The sequence below is a fragment of the Xenia sp. Carnegie-2017 genome, unplaced genomic scaffold (assembly GCF_021976095.1).
Source record: "Xenia sp. Carnegie-2017 unplaced genomic scaffold, XeniaSp_v1 HiC_scaffold_6, whole genome shotgun sequence".
In the NCBI taxonomy this organism is placed as follows: Eukaryota; Metazoa; Cnidaria; class Anthozoa; order Malacalcyonacea; family Xeniidae; genus Xenia; species Xenia sp. Carnegie-2017.
The window spans coordinates 16,188,855-16,206,515 of NW_025813526.1; the positions used below are offsets into that span (position 1 = coordinate 16,188,855).

General features: G+C 35.2%; 3 protein-coding genes and 1 long non-coding RNA gene across 4 annotated transcripts; 1 reads left to right on the plus strand and 3 right to left on the minus strand.

The window, feature by feature from the left end:
• Positions 1-369: 369 nt before the first annotated feature.
• LOC124457571 lies at positions 370-2,070 on the minus strand. Its single transcript, XM_047007798.1, has 4 exons — positions 1,403-2,070; positions 1,141-1,284; positions 781-955; positions 370-531 (listed from the first exon to the last, which is right to left on the minus strand). Exons 1-4 carry the CDS (start codon positions 1,442-1,444, stop codon positions 494-496), a joined length of 399 nt encoding a protein of 132 aa, XP_046863754.1. The 5' UTR covers positions 1,445-2,070; the 3' UTR covers positions 370-493.
• A 9,089-nt stretch (positions 2,071-11,159) lies between these two features.
• Positions 11,160-11,736, plus strand: LOC124458164. Its single transcript, XR_006953043.1, has 2 exons — positions 11,160-11,260; positions 11,453-11,736. It is a non-coding gene; the product is annotated as an uncharacterized LOC124458164 (long non-coding RNA).
• LOC124458163 lies at positions 11,611-12,842 on the minus strand. The gene is made up of 4 exons (XM_047008237.1): positions 12,581-12,842; positions 12,353-12,501; positions 12,051-12,248; positions 11,611-11,920 (listed from the first exon to the last, which is right to left on the minus strand). The coding sequence occupies exons 1-4, from the start codon at positions 12,718-12,720 to the stop codon at positions 11,760-11,762; spliced, it is 648 nt and encodes a 215-aa protein (XP_046864193.1). The 5' UTR covers positions 12,721-12,842; the 3' UTR covers positions 11,611-11,759.
• On the minus strand, positions 12,829-15,530 carry LOC124457186. Its single transcript, XM_047007470.1, has 9 exons — positions 15,176-15,530; positions 14,913-15,047; positions 14,637-14,772; positions 14,219-14,420; positions 13,779-14,130; positions 13,506-13,700; positions 13,234-13,420; positions 12,883-13,117; positions 12,829-12,838 (listed from the first exon to the last, which is right to left on the minus strand). Exons 1-9 carry the CDS (start codon positions 15,512-15,514, stop codon positions 12,829-12,831), a joined length of 1,791 nt encoding a protein of 596 aa, XP_046863426.1. The 5' UTR covers positions 15,515-15,530.
• Between the last annotated feature and the right edge of the window lie 2,131 nt (positions 15,531-17,661).

The window sequence follows — 17,661 nt, forward strand, 5'->3', positions numbered from 1 at the left end:
GGCTTAACACAAATATGTATAGATAGCACAAAATAGATGAGTATACACTCCTCTATATTTTCAAGTAAAATAGTGGTCTAAAAATAGGTACTCAATGTGTACATGTAGGTATGTGTACATGTTGTTCCCTGTTTATTCATTCCAAAGATTGCCGAAGAAGTTGATTGCTTAATTTTGCAATGACGTCACCGTGCAGGCACTTCTCAACTCAAACATTGTGGTTCACCGCACATGCGCAGCGGCTACCAACAAAAAATGAGATACATATGTGTAATCACTGTCCCAGTTCAGGTTTAAAGTTTTTTAGGTACCGCATGGTATACCTTTTCAAGTTCAGAAAGCTCTTCAATGAATGAACATAACAGAGAATTAATACCATTACATGTTTAATAATATTACTACCAATATTAGAATTAATACCAATACTATATTTGTTAATAACAGGTCTCCTTGCAATTGAAATCAATTGTATAGCTTTTAACTGCAACCGATATCATGGTAAAATGTTACCCAATGTGTAGTAAACAAGTCCTATGTCAAATATAGAGAAAACAAGCAAATTAGTTTAGAATATTTTTAAAGTTGACTTGCAATTTGTGTTTTGTGAACATGAACTCATTTGTGCAACACTTTGTGGCAACACTTTGCTGCAACACATTGGACAAAATGTCAAAATTATAGTAAATTAATTAGGGAGGAAAGGATTAGGTCAGACAATAAATCTGATATAATCTGCAAAGATTAATAAATGTGGCTGATGTAGACCTATAAGTACTTTACCTAGTTTATGTTTCCCTGTCTTGCTTCCCAGGGGATTGACAATTTCTACTTCATCATAATATAATATAATTTGAAGAGCAGTCGGATCGATGGAAAACAAGGGATGGCTTTTGAATTCATTGCCATCACAATAATCTGATAACAGCCCATCTTGTATTTGGTGTGAATGCAAGACCTAAATAAGTATATATAGATCATTTATATTCTTGAAATAAGTTTGTTAAAAAATTGAAGCATTGGAGTGCCCAAATGGTGAAAAAATATTATGAACAAACATAACTTTGTGCAGAAAAGCCAGTCAGCCGCTACATCTAGAACAGCATGCTGTATATGTCACTAGTTTATTTATTTTTAAGTAACCTGATCTAATATGGCTGGATCTTGCAGCATTTGCTCTAGGCTCTTAAGAGGAATTTCGATGACTTCATCTTGTTTTCGGACTGTTCTTCCAACACCAATTCTTTTCTGAACATGGGTGATTCCCAAAACCCTTTGTTTTGGTTCCTTCAGGAAAAACAAAGATTTAAAATGACAAATAAAAAAACTTGAAAGAAATTTTGACATGGCATATAAATGCAAAGTATGAATTTCTATTTATAGGTCTAGTTTACTGAAAACTTACAACCACTCCCATAACATCTCTAAAAAAATATCTTGTTGCCATTTGCTTTCCATTCCCAGGAAAGGATTGGTCACGACATTTTCCTCCATGAATATATTTTCCAGCAATTCGCACACGTCTGGCATGTTGTCATTTTCAAGCAATGATAACAGACGACATTTCACTAATTCAAGGAATTTTGGACGATGGAAGTAGTATTTCTGACGATAGTATCGACTGATTTTTGAGATAGTTTATGCATTTCTTTAGTGTCTAACAGAAACCGGGCGTTCATTCTCCTGATATTCTCCTCTTTGTGGCATATATCGATGTTTGCATCACCATAATCATCGTCTTGAGTAATGCCATAAACTATTCCTGGCTCACCATTGCGATCTTCATTGTCTTCGCTCATATTTATTTCATGATAAGACCATTTGAAAAGAATTCTCATCAATGAAATTATTCAATATATCTGCATGCTTTCCGCGCAAATGAGATTTGTAGCCTTCGAAGGTGTAATAAATACTTGCATAACGTGGTGCCTGACAAATAACGTGAAAGCTATCCTCAAATTCGTGGCACCGTTTTAAATGATTTCGTAACGATGCCAGCGTTGAAAAGCTCGAAAAGCACATTGAGCATGTACAAGCCATTTTTCTAAATCTCACAAAGTCACTTTATATGGAACGAGCTCAACACATGTGCTTTGCACGTGAATCACTGTGCAAGCCAGACGCGCACGCGCAATCGCCGCAATGGTCAATATAGTAAAAATTGTTTTTTAAGTCATTTCACTTACTTGCTAAGTGGGGCGGGTGGCTGAATGGTTAATTGCGTGAGCTGTAAGCCAGAAGGCGCGGGTTCAATCCCGGCTCGTAGCACATTTGGCAATGTGTCTGTAAACCTAGCCCGGTTGACCAAAGCCATGTGAGGGAAATTTGGTGGGGGACAGGTAGCAAGGCTTCACGTGCCGTCCCTGATTTCGACTGATTGCTACAACACGCGCAACAAAACGCGAAAAGATATGATGATGATGATGATGACTTACTTGCTGGTCGTTTTTGTAGTCTAGTCGTAATATTTGCATCGAACTTCTTGCAATGCCTTCAATTATTTATTTAACCAGCTCTGAATTGTCCACGTTATTGAAAAAGAATGGAGTGGAAAATGAAGTCTGTGGAAAACCTATGCTTTTCGCAGTATGTATTTCTTTTTACCTTTGTAGCTAGATCTTTAGACATACCCAAGCATTCACGACACTTAAGATTTGAAGCAGAGCCAATCTTAAAACCTAATACTTCTTGGCAATCAAGATTATCTCCAGACACATGTGCAATGGTACCCCTAAAGTTTCTTTCAAACCCTTTGATTTTTAATTGACATTCTTCGTACTAGATCCAACACACAATAATGTCATTATCTACCAGAGGTGCTAAAAAGCGGTTGGGTTGGGGCAAAGTGGGGCGACTGCACCCTTCCGAATATTTCTCATAAAAATTAGATCTTTATAATATATAACCTGAAAATGTCAGTCTTTTAAACAACGTGCAATAAATGTAAGTAACATTCGAAGGGTGTCCCATCCCCCTTCCCAAAAAATAAAAATCCTTCATCCACCATAGAATGCAAAGGGCAGAAACAATGGCTTAACACATATACGTATAGATAGCACAAAATAGATGAGTATACACTCCTTTATATTTTCAAGTAAAATAGTGGTCTAAAAATAGGTACTCAATGTGTACATGTGGGTACAAATTTCACATCGCATTACGTTTGGTCAGCTCAGTATTTTCATGCAATTTCTGTAAGAGAAAGTGTGTAAGTCTGTCTCGAACAAAGCACTAGCTGTGACTCAATAGCCAAAAATTGGTTCGAATAGTGTAGCAGAATGACGTATTACAGAGATTTTGTTTGAGTTTGTGTGAACGTGGTACGTCATTAATGCAGCTCAACTTTCAGATGTATCACACTGTTCTGTTATATACCATTTTTAGATAAACAAAACGTCTATCAAGCGTTCTCCAGCATTCCCTAGGGCTTTCGTTGTATAGATTTTGTAAATTTACAAAGTTAGAGCATAGAGAAATTACTTAAATCATTTTTTTGTTGTGGAGCATTTAATTTTTTCCTATTGCGAAAATGATTTTATGCTTCGTTGAAACCCGGCTACCTGGGCTCATCCCTTTAGACATTCCAAGCTGTCCTTGTTGACTAGATTACACAACTGCCAATAAATCCAAAACGAATTCTTCAGTTAAGAGTTAGCTTTTTAGGGGACATCCTGTATATCAGAGTGTTCTTATTACACTTTTGTTTAACGAAGAACGGAGGAGTATAAATAAAAAAAAATAAAAGTAATAAAAAGAGAAAGAGAACAGTCGTCTTCAAAAATTTACTTGAATGATAATAGAATAATAATTTTCCTGCATGTTAATAGCCATAATTCAATCCATCATTTGGTTGAATAGCGATCCAAGTCACTTACTTCATATGCGAATCAGCATATCATAACACGATTTTACCTCTGTGGGTACACCTGAATATTCGTCTACATATAATAACGAGTAATATGTTTGTAAATGATGATCGTCCAGGTTAATAAAGTCCTGAGAAGGACTGTTTTTGTTGTTGTTGAATAACGAGTAAATTGGAGCGGAAAATAGATTGCAAAACTTAAAAGGATTTAGGATTGGACATTTAAGCATTACTTCTTTACCCAAGTATATTGAACAATTAAGAATATATCTTGTGAATAAGCACAATAAGCAAATCGTTGTACAATAAGCAACTTTTCAAACATGAAATTTTTGTTCAATAAGAGCTTATGATCAGGGGCGGATCTAGGATTTTTCAAACGTCAGTCCTAAACCGGCAAACGCCGTATGGGGTCCGAGGGCATCCTCCCCTGGAAAATGTTGAAGCCTAGGGTCCCAGAAATGCGATTTCCAGCGTTTGGGAATAGCTTTACAACAAATGTTCAAAGTGAATTAAATCGCAGTTTTTCATTTTTTTTCTTACAAAATATTGAGGACAAACACGCTAAGACCGTTTCGCCCAATGTCAGGGCTCTTCAGCATGCCTAGGAAACACATAGTGCAAAGCAATAATGTGATTCCGGACATGGACAGTCTTTGTTTCAGCAGAAACGGCGCATTACAGCAGCCAGTTATGCTGTAAGACATTTCTGCAGCAACAGCGCATTAACCAGCCAGTTGCACTGTCTTACATTTCTGCAGCAACGGCGCATTAAGCAGCCAGTTGCACTGTCTTACATTTCTGCAGCAACGGCGCATTAACCAGCCAGTTGCAAAGTCAGTAATATTTCTACAATAACGTAGACATAACACATTAAGCAAATTTCAAACGTGTATTACCTTCAGCAAACTTATTGATCACTCTTTCTATGTCAGGAACAATTTCTGGGTGAATTCGCATTAAAGCCAGGCCATTTAAACGTTCCTCTACCATAGTGCTCCTTTCGTAGGTTTTTAGATTCCTCAGTGCTGAAATTGATCTCTCACATTCAAATGAGGTGATTGGTAGTGTACCTAAAATGCGAAGAATAACTTTAATATTTTCAAATCCTGGAAATGTTACATGCTTCAGTGTTTTGACGATGTTTTCTGGCAAAGGCCCATTGTGCGTTTCCCAGTATAAACGCCATTGCCTTAATTCAGCATCTAAACCAAGGGGGTTGGGCAAGTCATCATGTCATCATGATAGAATTTTGCAACACTTTTAAACTGTTCTTTCCAATCAATTCCTTTGTCCGACAGAGTCATCATTTTGACGGGAACGATAGATAATCCGCGGTACACATTAACACTATCCAAGTTAAACCTAGTGCTCAAAGATGTTTGAAGATGGTCTAATAACGGAATAGTGATGGTTAGTTTATAATGTTCTTTGAATGATTGACTGGGGGGATTAGATCGCATAGTTTGTCTTCCAGCAATTCGCTTTTTTGTTTCTTGAACGTTCACCTCTTCAGCAAGTTTTAAAGCCTCTTCATACCAAGTGTTATGATAAAAATTAATGCTTTTCCTCATGTTGGCTACATCATTCTTCAAAGTGGTTATCAAATGAAAACCATCCATGACATCAATAGTTTTTCCCTGCAACAATTGCGTGACTGGAAGAGTAGCATCAAGAATATTTCTAGTAATAACTAGCGCAACAATAAAATGAAATTGAGTAACTATTGAAAGTAACTGGGAAGCATCAGCAGCAAGGGAAGGCTTCACCTCGCCACTTACATTGTTTATCATGTCCTGAAGAGTGTCGATTAAAGGAATAAACAATTGTTGAAACGTGTCAAGACTGTCAACTCGCTCAACCCATCTGGTTTTACAAAGACTTACCAGTTTTGCCTTCTTGGTCTGAACATCTGACTTTTTAACGTGCTCAGCAAAGGGTATGTTGCGTGTCTGTGATATGTTGATAAAATTGGCAGCTTGAGAAACAACAGATAACATGTTATTAATTTCAACGTTAGAAAGAGTATCACAGACAAACAAATTTAGTCGATGACTGTAACAGTGAGTATAAAAAGCTTTAGGATTAGTTCTTAAAATGTGGGCTGCTAAACCATTTATATGCCCAGAAACAGCCCCAGCACCATCATAACCTTGTCCCCTGCAATCCATAATGGGTAAAGCAAATTTCTCTAGAGTTTCTAAAATAAGCTTTGAAAGTTGTTGACCACTCAACCCCCATTTGCAATGCAGGAAACACATGAACTCTTCTTTAACATTCATTGAAGACTCAACAAACCGTAGAATAAGGGACAATTGCTCTTTGTGAGAAGAATCAGGAGCTTCATCTGCAATGATAGAATAATATCTATTTTTTTTTATCTCGTTTATAATATCTTCTGATATTACCTGACCAATACAATTGATGATTTTGTTTTGACTGGTCTTGGAAATATTACTTTTATTCTTGCCACATTTGAGCAAATGATTTTCCAAAGTTTGATCACCAGCTCTAACTCTAAAATTTAAAGATTCAACAAAATTACCAACATTGCCATTGAATAGCAACCGACCTCTGGGTGAAATTGAGCATCATCACGATGACCTCATAATACAATGCCAAGCCTTCCACAAAAAAGAACTGTATCAACAATTTGTTTAAGAATTTTCCTATTTTGCTCAATTTCAAGTTTTATGTTAGTATCTAAGATATTTTTAATCAGTTGAGCTACACCTGACATTTGAGATCGTATATTATTCAAAATTGGAGAAGTAAATGCATGTAGTCCTATTTTTTCCCCCTTACAATTTCCAGCATGTCGCCTAAATGTACCTACAGCATCATTCCAATAACGAAAAGGTGAACGAAATAGCTTCTTATTCTCGAGCATTTACTTGGGAATTGATGTCCAAAAAGAACACATGATAAGCAATAAGCACCATCTTCCTTTGGTGGATAACACAGCCAGGTAAAATCTTTGAGCCATTCATATTTAAAAGACCTTTTATTGTTCTCACTTAAAGGAGGAAAAGTGTAATTTTCATCTGGTTTAAAAACATTTTTAATAAGGAAACAAATATCAGACATTTTCAAACCTTTTGCTCTTTCATAGTAGGTAGCTACATCAAAATTGTGACTAAATTTAGGCTTTACCTGTAAATCTTCAATGGTTTGTTCAGAAACCCTAGTACAAGAAACCTCACTTGTAATGATTTCTGGTTTTTCCATTTTTGAAAAAAACTTACTGATATTCCCAGACTTTTTTTCTGCTTTTGCTTTTTTTGAAGGCACTGGGCATGTTGGACCAGAAATTGTCCTTTTAGTTTTGCTAGGAAAAAAAACTAGAGGAACAAAATGATTAGGTTGGAAACATTGATCTGATTTAACTACCCCTTTATAACAAAACAAAAGATGAATTGCATCGGCTGATTCTTTAACTATCCTTCTTGGACAAACGAGAGAGTTGAATATTGATTTAGGCCGGCTCTCTCCACAATCTGGGTAGTAGGTAAAAATTTTTGTCTCCAGCACAGAAGAAAGAGCTAAAATGCATAGAAACGATGACCACTTTTGGTCATGACAATTCAAAAGGGCCTCCTTTTTGACAAGATCAACACCTACAAAACCAGAATCCAGACAGTCTTGAGATACTGTCAAAGGTAAAATATTCTTTGAGGTGTTGTTGAATTCTTTATGCTGTTCAACAATTGAGGAAAATAAAGGATGTTGGCAGTAAAAAGTAGCATTCAAAAACAGCTCAAGTGATGTTAACTGCCTCAAAATATGCAATAAACTGTTATCACCTGCCAAAAGCAATGACACTGAACTGTAGAGACAGTTGCCAGATACTTCTGATCTAAATTGGATAAAAAAGTCGTGTTCCTATAAGTCATCCAACAAAAATTTAACTAACTGGCCAGGAAATATCTAACAAAGCTACGTAGTTACATGTAGAAGATAATTCAAAGTTCAAATATAAATTCACTATTCGCTGAATTTATGCCAATATTTATAATAAAATTAAAAGCCCAAGCCGTAGATCTTCAGTATACACTGCACAAAATGAAATCTGCTTCATTAAAATTCATACAACAGTCAATAGACAAAAACCACATCTCATAGTCGCATAAATTGATATTAATGGTTGGATACCTTAAGGCCATGCATACATTTCCATTGTCCTCGTGTTGCTTACGCACGATGTTGGGGATGTAAATTTCTGCTGAGAACTCTCTGCTCAATGATGTTTCGCCTTTCAAAAGCAATGATAAGAATTCCGCTCTCGGCATTTTAGTCGCCCCACAATATTCCTCATTCAAACGCAATTTCAATTCATTCAGAGATTTGTCATTCTCTTGCGAAATTGCAGTCTGAACAGCAGCATACATATCAATATTTAACATTGTAGTTTGTAAACGATTTTCCAAATAAATGCAATGAAACAGATTTTACAAACCACGCTAAAGTGAATCACAATGTGATGATCTATCTCGCATTCCAGACACTACGCTTGACTATGTTAGTTCAGTTGGCTATCAGTCGAAATCCGTCAAACCAATCACAATAAAACAAAAATTCAAATGAACCAATTGTAAGATAGCAATTGGACTCCCTTATACGTCCGGCCACCCTTATTATCAGTCGAGACCATTCCAGACTGTCCACTGATCTGGCCATTGACCAATAAAATATGCGTTTTTGGCGTTGATAGACTCCTTTATCCGTCGAACCAGTCAAGCCACCCCGCTTATCAGTCGGTTATTCCCATTGAGTTCTATAATAACTGGAGCGGCTATCTCAAGCGCGGCCTTAGATATCTGGTGACGCCAAAAAAATGGCGGATTTCGTCCGTTGCCGCTGAGATTTACCGAAATTGATCGCTTTTCCGAAAATTTCACAATTTCCCACTCCCTCCTGAGGAAAGAGTGAGGAAAATATATGTGTGTATTTGGGATTCGGCAAGCAATTTTTTGATGAAAATCAAGGTAAAAACCTTAAATTCATAACAACGAGTCAACTGTGGTTGTCAGTTATGTGCTCCTACGAGGATGCATTTATAACTATAGACGAAAGAGCTATATGTCGGCTACACATGTATGAATGCAGATGTGCGTCGTTTTTTTACCAGCGTCAAACTTGTTTGATCGATTAAACTCTTTAGTCTATACAAAAAGTATATCATAGTTCATCTCCACGGTTCACGAGAGAGAAGTTAGCTTATTTGTTATCATTGCTATTTTGCTTTTCATGATGCAATGGGCAATGGCTTTTCGCTACAATTGTTGGATTTTTACTTGTTTCTTTAAAAAAGTAAATATTAAATCTCTGGATATTTACGGATTTTCTGTAATTGAGTTTCATATTAAATTTCAAAAAGACTCAAGTCTGCATAGGTTTGGTAAATGAAAACAAACAATATTGTATAGAAATTACTTTAAGTAACCTTTTTGTGATGTTCTGAAGTGCAACTGCATCAAATACTTGTAAAGTTGTAGCACATTTTGATTTTGTTGTATTGATATATGAATTGGGCAAAATGCAAATAATCATCAAAACACTTATGCTTCCAATGGTGTTTATAATTCATTTGTAGTTTTAATACTTCTACCTTTCTTTTTCACTTTGTTTTGTTTTTCCTATATTTGCAAATAAGTACACAATTTGAATGATTAACACAGTTTTCACCTCTATAATAAATTTCATAAGCAGTTGGTAGTGCATTTTGTTCTCTGAGTATCCACATCTGGTGTTTTGTTCATACAAGAATGATGAAGTGCAAGTAGATATGTCATAGCAAGGCAATATAACCAAATGAATCAAATACCTATTGTGTACTTTTATGCTAGAAGCTTAAAAGCTTTTTAGAAATTATAAAGTTATTTGATTATATTAACCATATATCATCAATCTCATGAAAAGAAATAAGAAGCAAAAAATTTGTAGGAAAGCTTTGAAAAGTGAAAAACTTTTCTTTAAAAAAGTAGCAATAATGCATATGATAAATCTCCATTCTGTACTTTACTAGGTAAATAAGCTCAAACTGTTTCTTAAAGCAAAAACTGTTATAATGAAGAAATATACAGTACAGTAACTTTAAAAGTTTCAGCACTAAATCTTTAATGCCTCAGTGTAGTGCATTACATATTAGTAACATTTATACAACACTCAACTAAAATATTTTGATAAAGATATGACATGATTTAAACATTAAGTTATATAAAACCCAATGGCTTATACAGTTTGATGCTTCACATCTGCATCAAGTCATCAATCTCAGTACAAATGTTTACATAGACACATCCATAGAATTTGACCATGATCAAATTAAATAACTCTGGATAGGGCAGACAATAAATCAATTATCTTTACAGCATTATCATTTTTTTAAGACTCTGTCTGGTCAATAACATCTTCCAGTCATCTTTACTCCTTGGTCTTCCCTGCATGTTGTCAGCAAATAGAACATAACAAGCTCTGCTCCAAATCATGGGTACTCTTGGGGCTGATCATTTCGTTTTGATACTTACTCACAGAGCAAAATGTGTGCAGGGTCTTTTTTGCTTTAGGGAAACTATTTTGCAAATAGATGGGTAAATTTACGACTTCATGCATTAACAAATGACAGAAAAGTATGCAGAATTTTATAAACAAAAACAGGAAAACATCAGTATATTTGGCGTTCAAGTCAGTCTTAAAAAATACGATCTTTAACATGTATTTTTATGGCTTTTCAAGTGCATGTATAATTGCTTTTCAGTTTTCAATCGTTGACGGACTAAAAAACCAAGAAACTATCTCACCTGTGAGAAGCGATATGTTCCTTTTTGTTGAAAACTACGACATCCAACAATTGAACGATTGAAGTGTTGGCATTATAAAAGAAATGCCAAAAAAGATATCGTCACAGAATATGGAACTAACGATATCCATATTCTGTGATATCGTGTTTGTTTTGGAAAAATTCTTTATAATTTACTATAGACACCAGGGGGAGGTGGAGAATATTATTTTTCTGCAAAGCGATCATTTCAGCGGAAATACGTCCGTTGGCCGCCATTTTTTTGGCGACCTCGCCCCAGTAAAGATAGCCGCTCCAGTTATTATAGAACTCAATGGTTATTCCAGGTCAATTAAAATTCAACTGATCTGGTTACCAAGGAGATATTCATTAGATTCGTCATTAGTTTTCAATAATAAATAAAGCTGCATTTTTATCACGAAGTAAATGCGATAATAAAGTAAGAATAATTAATGAATTTTTAAGTAATATGAATAGGTAATTTTTGAATTTCAAACATCAGTCGCGCGACGGATTTGACATACTCTAGATCCGCCCCTGGTCACTTCGTCTAGCAGCTGCAAAGTTACGTACTAAGAAAAAACAAGCACAGAAGATAAGTAAGTGCATTATTACATTGAGAGAAAGACAATGTGTCATTTATGTTTCTGTACTCGTTTCTGTTCATATTCTTAACTCTAAAAATATTAAGATACCATCATACACTACAATTCAAAAAGAGTTATATATAAACTAAAATACCACCTGTTTTTTGGCCACCTCAATGTATTAATTGCATTTTTAATTTGTAGATTTTTTCGAAGTACGTCTTATAGAAGTTTTATGTGGTTAGTTTTTGGACACATGGGAAATAAAAGGTATCCCTTACCGGCATGTGCATATGACAAAATAAGACGGCAGTTCCAACCAGCTGACAATGACGATTTTGTAGGATTTGTGGAAGAGGAAATCTCTTGAAAATTTTCAACTGTTGTATTTAGGGTTTGTGGGATTAACTTCAAATTATAACAAAAACTATATTGATATGTAATATGATTATTTGATTATGTAATATGATTGTTTGATCTTGTTATAATCTCGTTTGTTCTAACTCTGTTGTCACTCTGTTTCATCTAATCTGACTCTCTTGTTTTTGGGACAGTCCTTTATTTTGCTATGTCCTGCCATTAAATTTCTGCAGACAGAACACCTTGGTTTTGCTCTGTTGGCAGATGATTTGCCACCCTTTGCCGCCTTTTCTTGAGTAAGGACTACTGAAACTAAAATTTCATTATACGATAAGTCAATCAAGAAGATATTAATCCAAATGACGAAAGAGTTTGGTGTTACATACACATTGAAGAAAAAAGAAGGATAAGATTAACTTAATTTTAGATTATTATTATGCACCTGGTGTTGTTGGAGGCATATCTTCAACAACAATGGTTTTTCTGGCATTTCTCTTCATCACAGCTATTTCTCTTCTCTCTTTTTCAAGCATGGTGTTCATGGGAGCAGGTGACATCTTATTCAGCTGTTCATAAGCTATCTTAAGACTGCCATTTTGAGATGCTCTCACATATGTCTGGTAGATCTCATCAACATAATCTAACATTATAATGTCATATTTATTGAAATCATTGAAAGAAAAAATTCACTCTTGCTAGAAAAATTTGAACATTTGACATTCATGCCACTATAACATTACTTACCAAAGTTTTGTTTTTCTTTTATATCTCGAACTGTGGCTTCACCCCCTTTAAAGTTTGGATATGATATCTTGATCATTGGTGTGCCATCTTTATTTAATTTTGTTTTGCGGGACAACTTTGCATTAAAGTGAATAGCAGCTAGGATGTGCCTAATATGAGGTAGATGTGTCTTAGAAAATTAGCAAACCACTGACAATCAACATTTGTTGTTTTGACATAATAACTTACCTGCAATATATACCAGAAAATGAATATGCATTCATTTTTGGTGAGAACTGGTTTATGGTTGAGTGGAATCCTTCCAAACAACTAGTTTGCTCCAAAGGAGAAGCTTGCTTAATGCCCTTTACAAAGGACTGGTTAAGCATTGCATCTCTTAGCTTTATGTAAGCTGGAGAATCTAAGTGAATGTAAAAAATAAGCTTTCTCTAAAGTAATAGTGCAGGGGTTTTTTGGAACAAAATGGACAGGTCAATTTAGATGAAGCTGTAAACAATGATATCAACCAACACATACCAGGAAGAATCCGCTTTCTTGGAGTCAGTTCACCATGAGCACATTTATCATACAATGGATCATCTAATCCATCATGCTTGTCAATGACATGACTCAGGAATGACTTGAATTTTGCAAGTATAACCATACCATTTCCTGAATGTGTTGATGTAGCACTCCAATAAAAATGATTAATGCACGGCTTTACCCATTCGGCCAGTTCTTCACAATCTGCCTCTTTTGCAAGTTTGTTCAATACCTTGTGTAACTCTTGTAATAAAAGTATGTGAAAACTGTTTAATACTTTGGGTTGATTCTGTCGATATGCTATATGTGTATTGGATACTGATAGAAACTTGATTTGCATTCATTTAACAACAACTTACTTTTTTTCAAGTGCCATAGGTCAAAATAGTGGGTAATTCTTGGTTGTTTCTCTCTCATGTATTTAGCAATGGTTTGATGCGTGTCTGACACCATTGTGGAAATGTTCAGACCATCATCCAACAAAAAATTCAAACACCTCTGAAAACCTTCGAATTCCATTCCTGTGCTGCTTCCAACCTCATTTCTCTACAATTAAGGAAGAGACACAATTAGCATAACCTTTGAATGATAGTCACATTGCTTGAGGTTGAATTTTAAAATTTGTTTATACCTGGATCAAACTAACATCGATTATTTCAGCTGAAGTACAAGAAAATATTGTATAAGCACCATATTTTGCACTATGACCTATGCTGTCATGTCGTGCGTCACCAGAAATGGTAATTGATTCCAGAGCCTGTAATCTATCAAGAATCTTTCTTTGATAGTCTTTCCAGTGAAGAAAGATTGTCGGAAGCACCATTTTCTTAAGTAAGAATAAGAAATACTATCAAATTCTTCGAACAAAGAACGGTCCAAGTATTTTTAATGCAAAAGAACGTACCACTTGGTGTCTATAGAAAGACTCATTAGATATTGTAGCAAGCCCCATGTGTCGAAACATGTTGATCACTTTGGTGGAAGATCCTCCAGAAACAAGTATGGCAAAACTTAAAAGGAAGTCTCCTGCATTTACTTTTGTGTTTGGCAAAAGTGGCTGACTTTTCCAGATGTTATTCCTTTCATCGCACGCGGGGCTTCCACAGGTTGTTTTGACAACAACTAGTGTACCATCTGTTACCATTTCTGCGAGTGGGTTATCTGCCTTGCAAACATGGCAAAATTTAAACAGTAACATCAACTGCGATTGGAAAACAATGTATTTTTCTTCCTTCCGTATGTTTTCTCTAGGATTCCTAAACGAAGATAGAGTCATACGGGTGCCTTCAAGACATAGAATGATTCACAATTAGATAGCATTTACAAACAAGTCAAATATTTTACCTTCTGCATTCATCTTCTAATTCATCAAATTCCGATCTTCCCGATTCAGCCTCGTCTTCTATTTTAAAATCGTCGCCCGCAACCGTGTCCATTTCAACTTCGCTGTCTTCAGACTCTTCATTTACGTCGTTGCCTGCCGTCATTTCAGATTCAGCTCTGTGCTGAATGACCTCTTCATCATTCAGTATATTGCACTGAACACCTACATAATAATAAACAAATCGAACAAGTTAATTTAAAAAAGTTTCATAAAATTATCATTTAACATAAAATGTCTTCTTTTAATTCTATTGCGTGAGTTTAGCAATACAGCTATAATAACCGGCACCACGGCTGATAAATGCCGGAAATATTATACGGGTTTCCCCTGCAGTGAAAACACGAAACGTGTGCAGTACTTATGTGCCAAACACGATACCTTTAGAACGTTTGGCTTTCACTAATTCATCGTATTTTGCTTTCAGAGCTACATATTTGTTCCATGTTTTCCTTTTCTCTTTCAGTAGGTACGCACAACCAACACAACCATCTGTCTGAGTCAAAGCGCTGTTTGTCTAAAAGAAAAAGTCTTTCTTAAAATGTATGCATAATGTCAGTAGGGGTCAACATATGTTTTGACAGAAAAGCTCACGAATGGCAAGTCAAATTGTAAGATCGCACTATACTAGCAGGAATAAAGGTATATACTATATACTTTGCTGCAAGGAACATCGCTTGGTATCTCTTCATCCACATTTAATTCCATTGGCACGCAGTGTTCGAAATCCTCTGGCTCTTCTTCTGATTCTCCTGGTCGAGACAAACTTGTGGACAATGCTTCCTTTAAAACCTTTCGAAAATGTCAACAAATTTATGTACAAAACAGTGATTCTCAAAATAGGTTCATGTGTATTTTACTGTATTTACCATGTTTTAAAAGCGTGCGTTAATCTCTTGAAATGGAATGAATAAACTTACCCTTCTCTTGGCTCTTGCTGACGGGGGACATTCAGCTGCAATATTATATTTAGGGACTGCCACGACGCCAATCTCATCGGTAGCTAATCTAGGTACTTTAGCCGACAGACCAGAAAACATTTGCGAAAAATCTTCTTTTGCGAAATGTGCTGAGCAAATACTGGAATTAGGTGTTGGATCCCATTTTGCCCGTTTCAACCGTACGAAATCAATCCATTGTTTACGTCTTATTTTGGCTTCTGGCCTTTCATCTCCGGAAAACGGTATGAAATGAAGCGAGACTCCTTTTTTTACATTAGAGACATTAGAGCAACCAGCCACAATACATCTATTTGGCATTTTCTATTTTGCGTGACTTTTTTGGGACGCCAACTACAGTACAAGAACACTTCGACAATATACGCTCTAATGTTTTCGTGGATCAATAGGTCTGACCGGATCCTACTGTGACGTCACTAGAATGATTTGGTACCAATCTCTTATGCGCGGTTTTAGAATTTTTACTTCTCAAAATTCTATGTTCAAATGACTATAATTTCTGCACTAAATTCAGAATCGAAATTCGATTTTCAAATAACGCATGTACGTATACAAAGATTCATATATTTGAGTTTCATTTTTTTGACAGGGGCACTTTAAGATATTTTAAGCAGACAGGATGAGAAAGACATTTGTAGCTTTTATTATCCACCATTGCTTTGACAGCCATGTGTGCTAGGTTTACGTTTAGTAGACTTCATATTGCACTCTGCAGGTGCAATAAAAGTTATAAAACATATTTATATGAAGATGTTATTCTTTTTAATGAATGGCACAGTAAAGAACGATGTGAAGAAGAGAATAAAAACAGAGTGAACATACTTTGGCACTACTTTTTAAACATATGAAGTCGTATTCAAATTTATAGTCATCACATATTCTGGGTCACCAGTGGAAATCATGCTGTTGCAAAGAGCTTGGTAAGCCACATCTGACATGTTTTCTGAAACCAACTTTGCAATCTGTAATTCAGGATCGTGAAACGATTTTTGCAAAATCTGAAAACAAAAATCAAAGATCTTAAATTGTAGTTTACTAAAGTTTATTAAAAGAAATGCGTTATAAGCAAGAGCTATTCTTGTTCAACGAATATACTGATAAAGTAACGCTTTTTTTACAATGTGAACTTAGGTATGCAATATATTTTGCTTTGAAGAAAACACATGGTAAGTAAGATTACTCAAACCTCACGCCATCTATTATAACAAAATAGCATCATAGCGCTCTCTTCATCACCACTTTAAATGGCCAAATTCAAGAAGTTAATCAATTAATGGAAATCATTTGTAATGGCGCGTTGTTGTCCTGTAAGCATTCCAACACATCTTTCTTGTCATGTAAGGCAGCTTCCGGCAGTGCTGTCCGTTTATTTTTAGTCTCCCAGTTTATCATGGAATAATCATTTTCTAGCAATAATTTAACGACTTCGACATTTCAATCCTGTGCTGCGATATGAAGGGTAGTAGATTCCTCCTGGTTCTTAAATATAAACATATAATTTTGTTGACATATTCTTTATTATATGGAAAAACATTTAAAAAAAGTGATGTATTTTTAAGAACAGTCTCTTGTTGTTAACACTTTTCTCTTGTTGTTATTGTATAAAACACTTACTAAATGGTTTTCATTGTTTAAAATTCCTTTTCCAAAGTCTTGGGAATGTTGCTCGAGTTAAGAAAAGCGGTACAAAATACTCGCCTTCGGCTCATGTTTTGCGCACTTCAGTTAACTCTCGCTTAGCTCCCGTGTGTTTGGATAAGGCAGTCGAAAAACAGTAACCGTTTAGTAAAGGTGAATTATTCTTTAGAATTATGATTTTCTTTTAAAATAATTTCACTTGAGTATACTTTTTCAAATTTATTTCAAGCACACAAAAAAATTGTTCATAAAAATTGTTGTCTTTAAGTGGCTTAAATAAGATGAACCAAATGCCTTTTCTAGTTTTATTTATGAATTAAAAAGTGACATACGCAATAAGTTAGCTACTTAAGAGAAACAGATGTGTTGCATTTAGACATAATTTTATTATAATTTTGTTAACTCATTAGCTTTGGCGTCATTTTAGTAATGAGAGTTATTTCACTTTAATATTTAACATAATTCGACGCCTTGTATATGTAAACAGCGTGCTGTTATGACAATTTAAATTTACTAGTTAATGATGTCCATTGGATAAGAAATGTGTTTTATTTTGCAACGTTAAATGCAAACTAAAAAATGTTTCCTCCGTTTGATTCATTATTTAAAATCTACTTATTAGCAAAAACTTTTCTCTGAAATATTAGAACAAGGTGTAATGTTTAACGTATCCGTGAAGAAATCGTGTTAATTTGCTCAAATCATCTTTTTGCTTTGTCGGTTGTAAATTGCCTTTAAATGGACCCTGTCTGTCTTTGCAAAAACTCGGATTCTAGCAGAATTATCATGTCATCCAAGGTATTTGGTAT

Bases quoted from the DNA above. Each gene is read 5' to 3' on its own strand.
- LOC124457571 (XM_047007798.1), bottom strand. From the start codon at position 1,444: ATGGCAACAAGATATTTTTTTAGAGATGTTATGGGAGTGGTT. The intron at 1,285-1,402 runs GTAAGTTTTCAG...TTTTTCCTGAAG, and splicing joins GAGATGTTATGGGAGTGGTT to GAACCAAAACAAAGGGTTTT. The intron at 956-1,140 runs GTTACTTAAAAA...ATACTTATTTAG, and splicing joins ATCCAGCCATATTAGATCAG to GTCTTGCATTCACACCAAAT.
- LOC124457186 (XM_047007470.1), bottom strand. From the start codon at position 15,514: ATGCCAAATAGATGTATTGTGGCTGGTTGCTCTAATGTCTCTAATGTA. The intron at 14,421-14,636 runs GTATCGTGTTTG...ATTATTATGTAG, and splicing joins GAAAGCCAAACGTTCTAAAG to GTGTTCAGTGCAATATACTG. The intron at 14,131-14,218 runs GTAAAATATTTG...ATCTTCGTTTAG, and splicing joins TTAGAAGATGAATGCAGAAG to GAATCCTAGAGAAAACATAC.
- LOC124458163 (XM_047008237.1), bottom strand. From the start codon at position 12,720: ATGCTTAACCAGTCCTTTGTAAAGGGCATTAAGCAAGCTTCTCCTTTG. The intron at 12,502-12,580 runs GTAAGTTATTAT...ACCTCATATTAG, and splicing joins TTTTCTGGTATATATTGCAG to GCACATCCTAGCTGCTATTC. The intron at 11,921-12,050 runs GTGCATAATAAT...ATGAAATTTTAG, and splicing joins TATGCCTCCAACAACACCAG to TTTCAGTAGTCCTTACTCAA.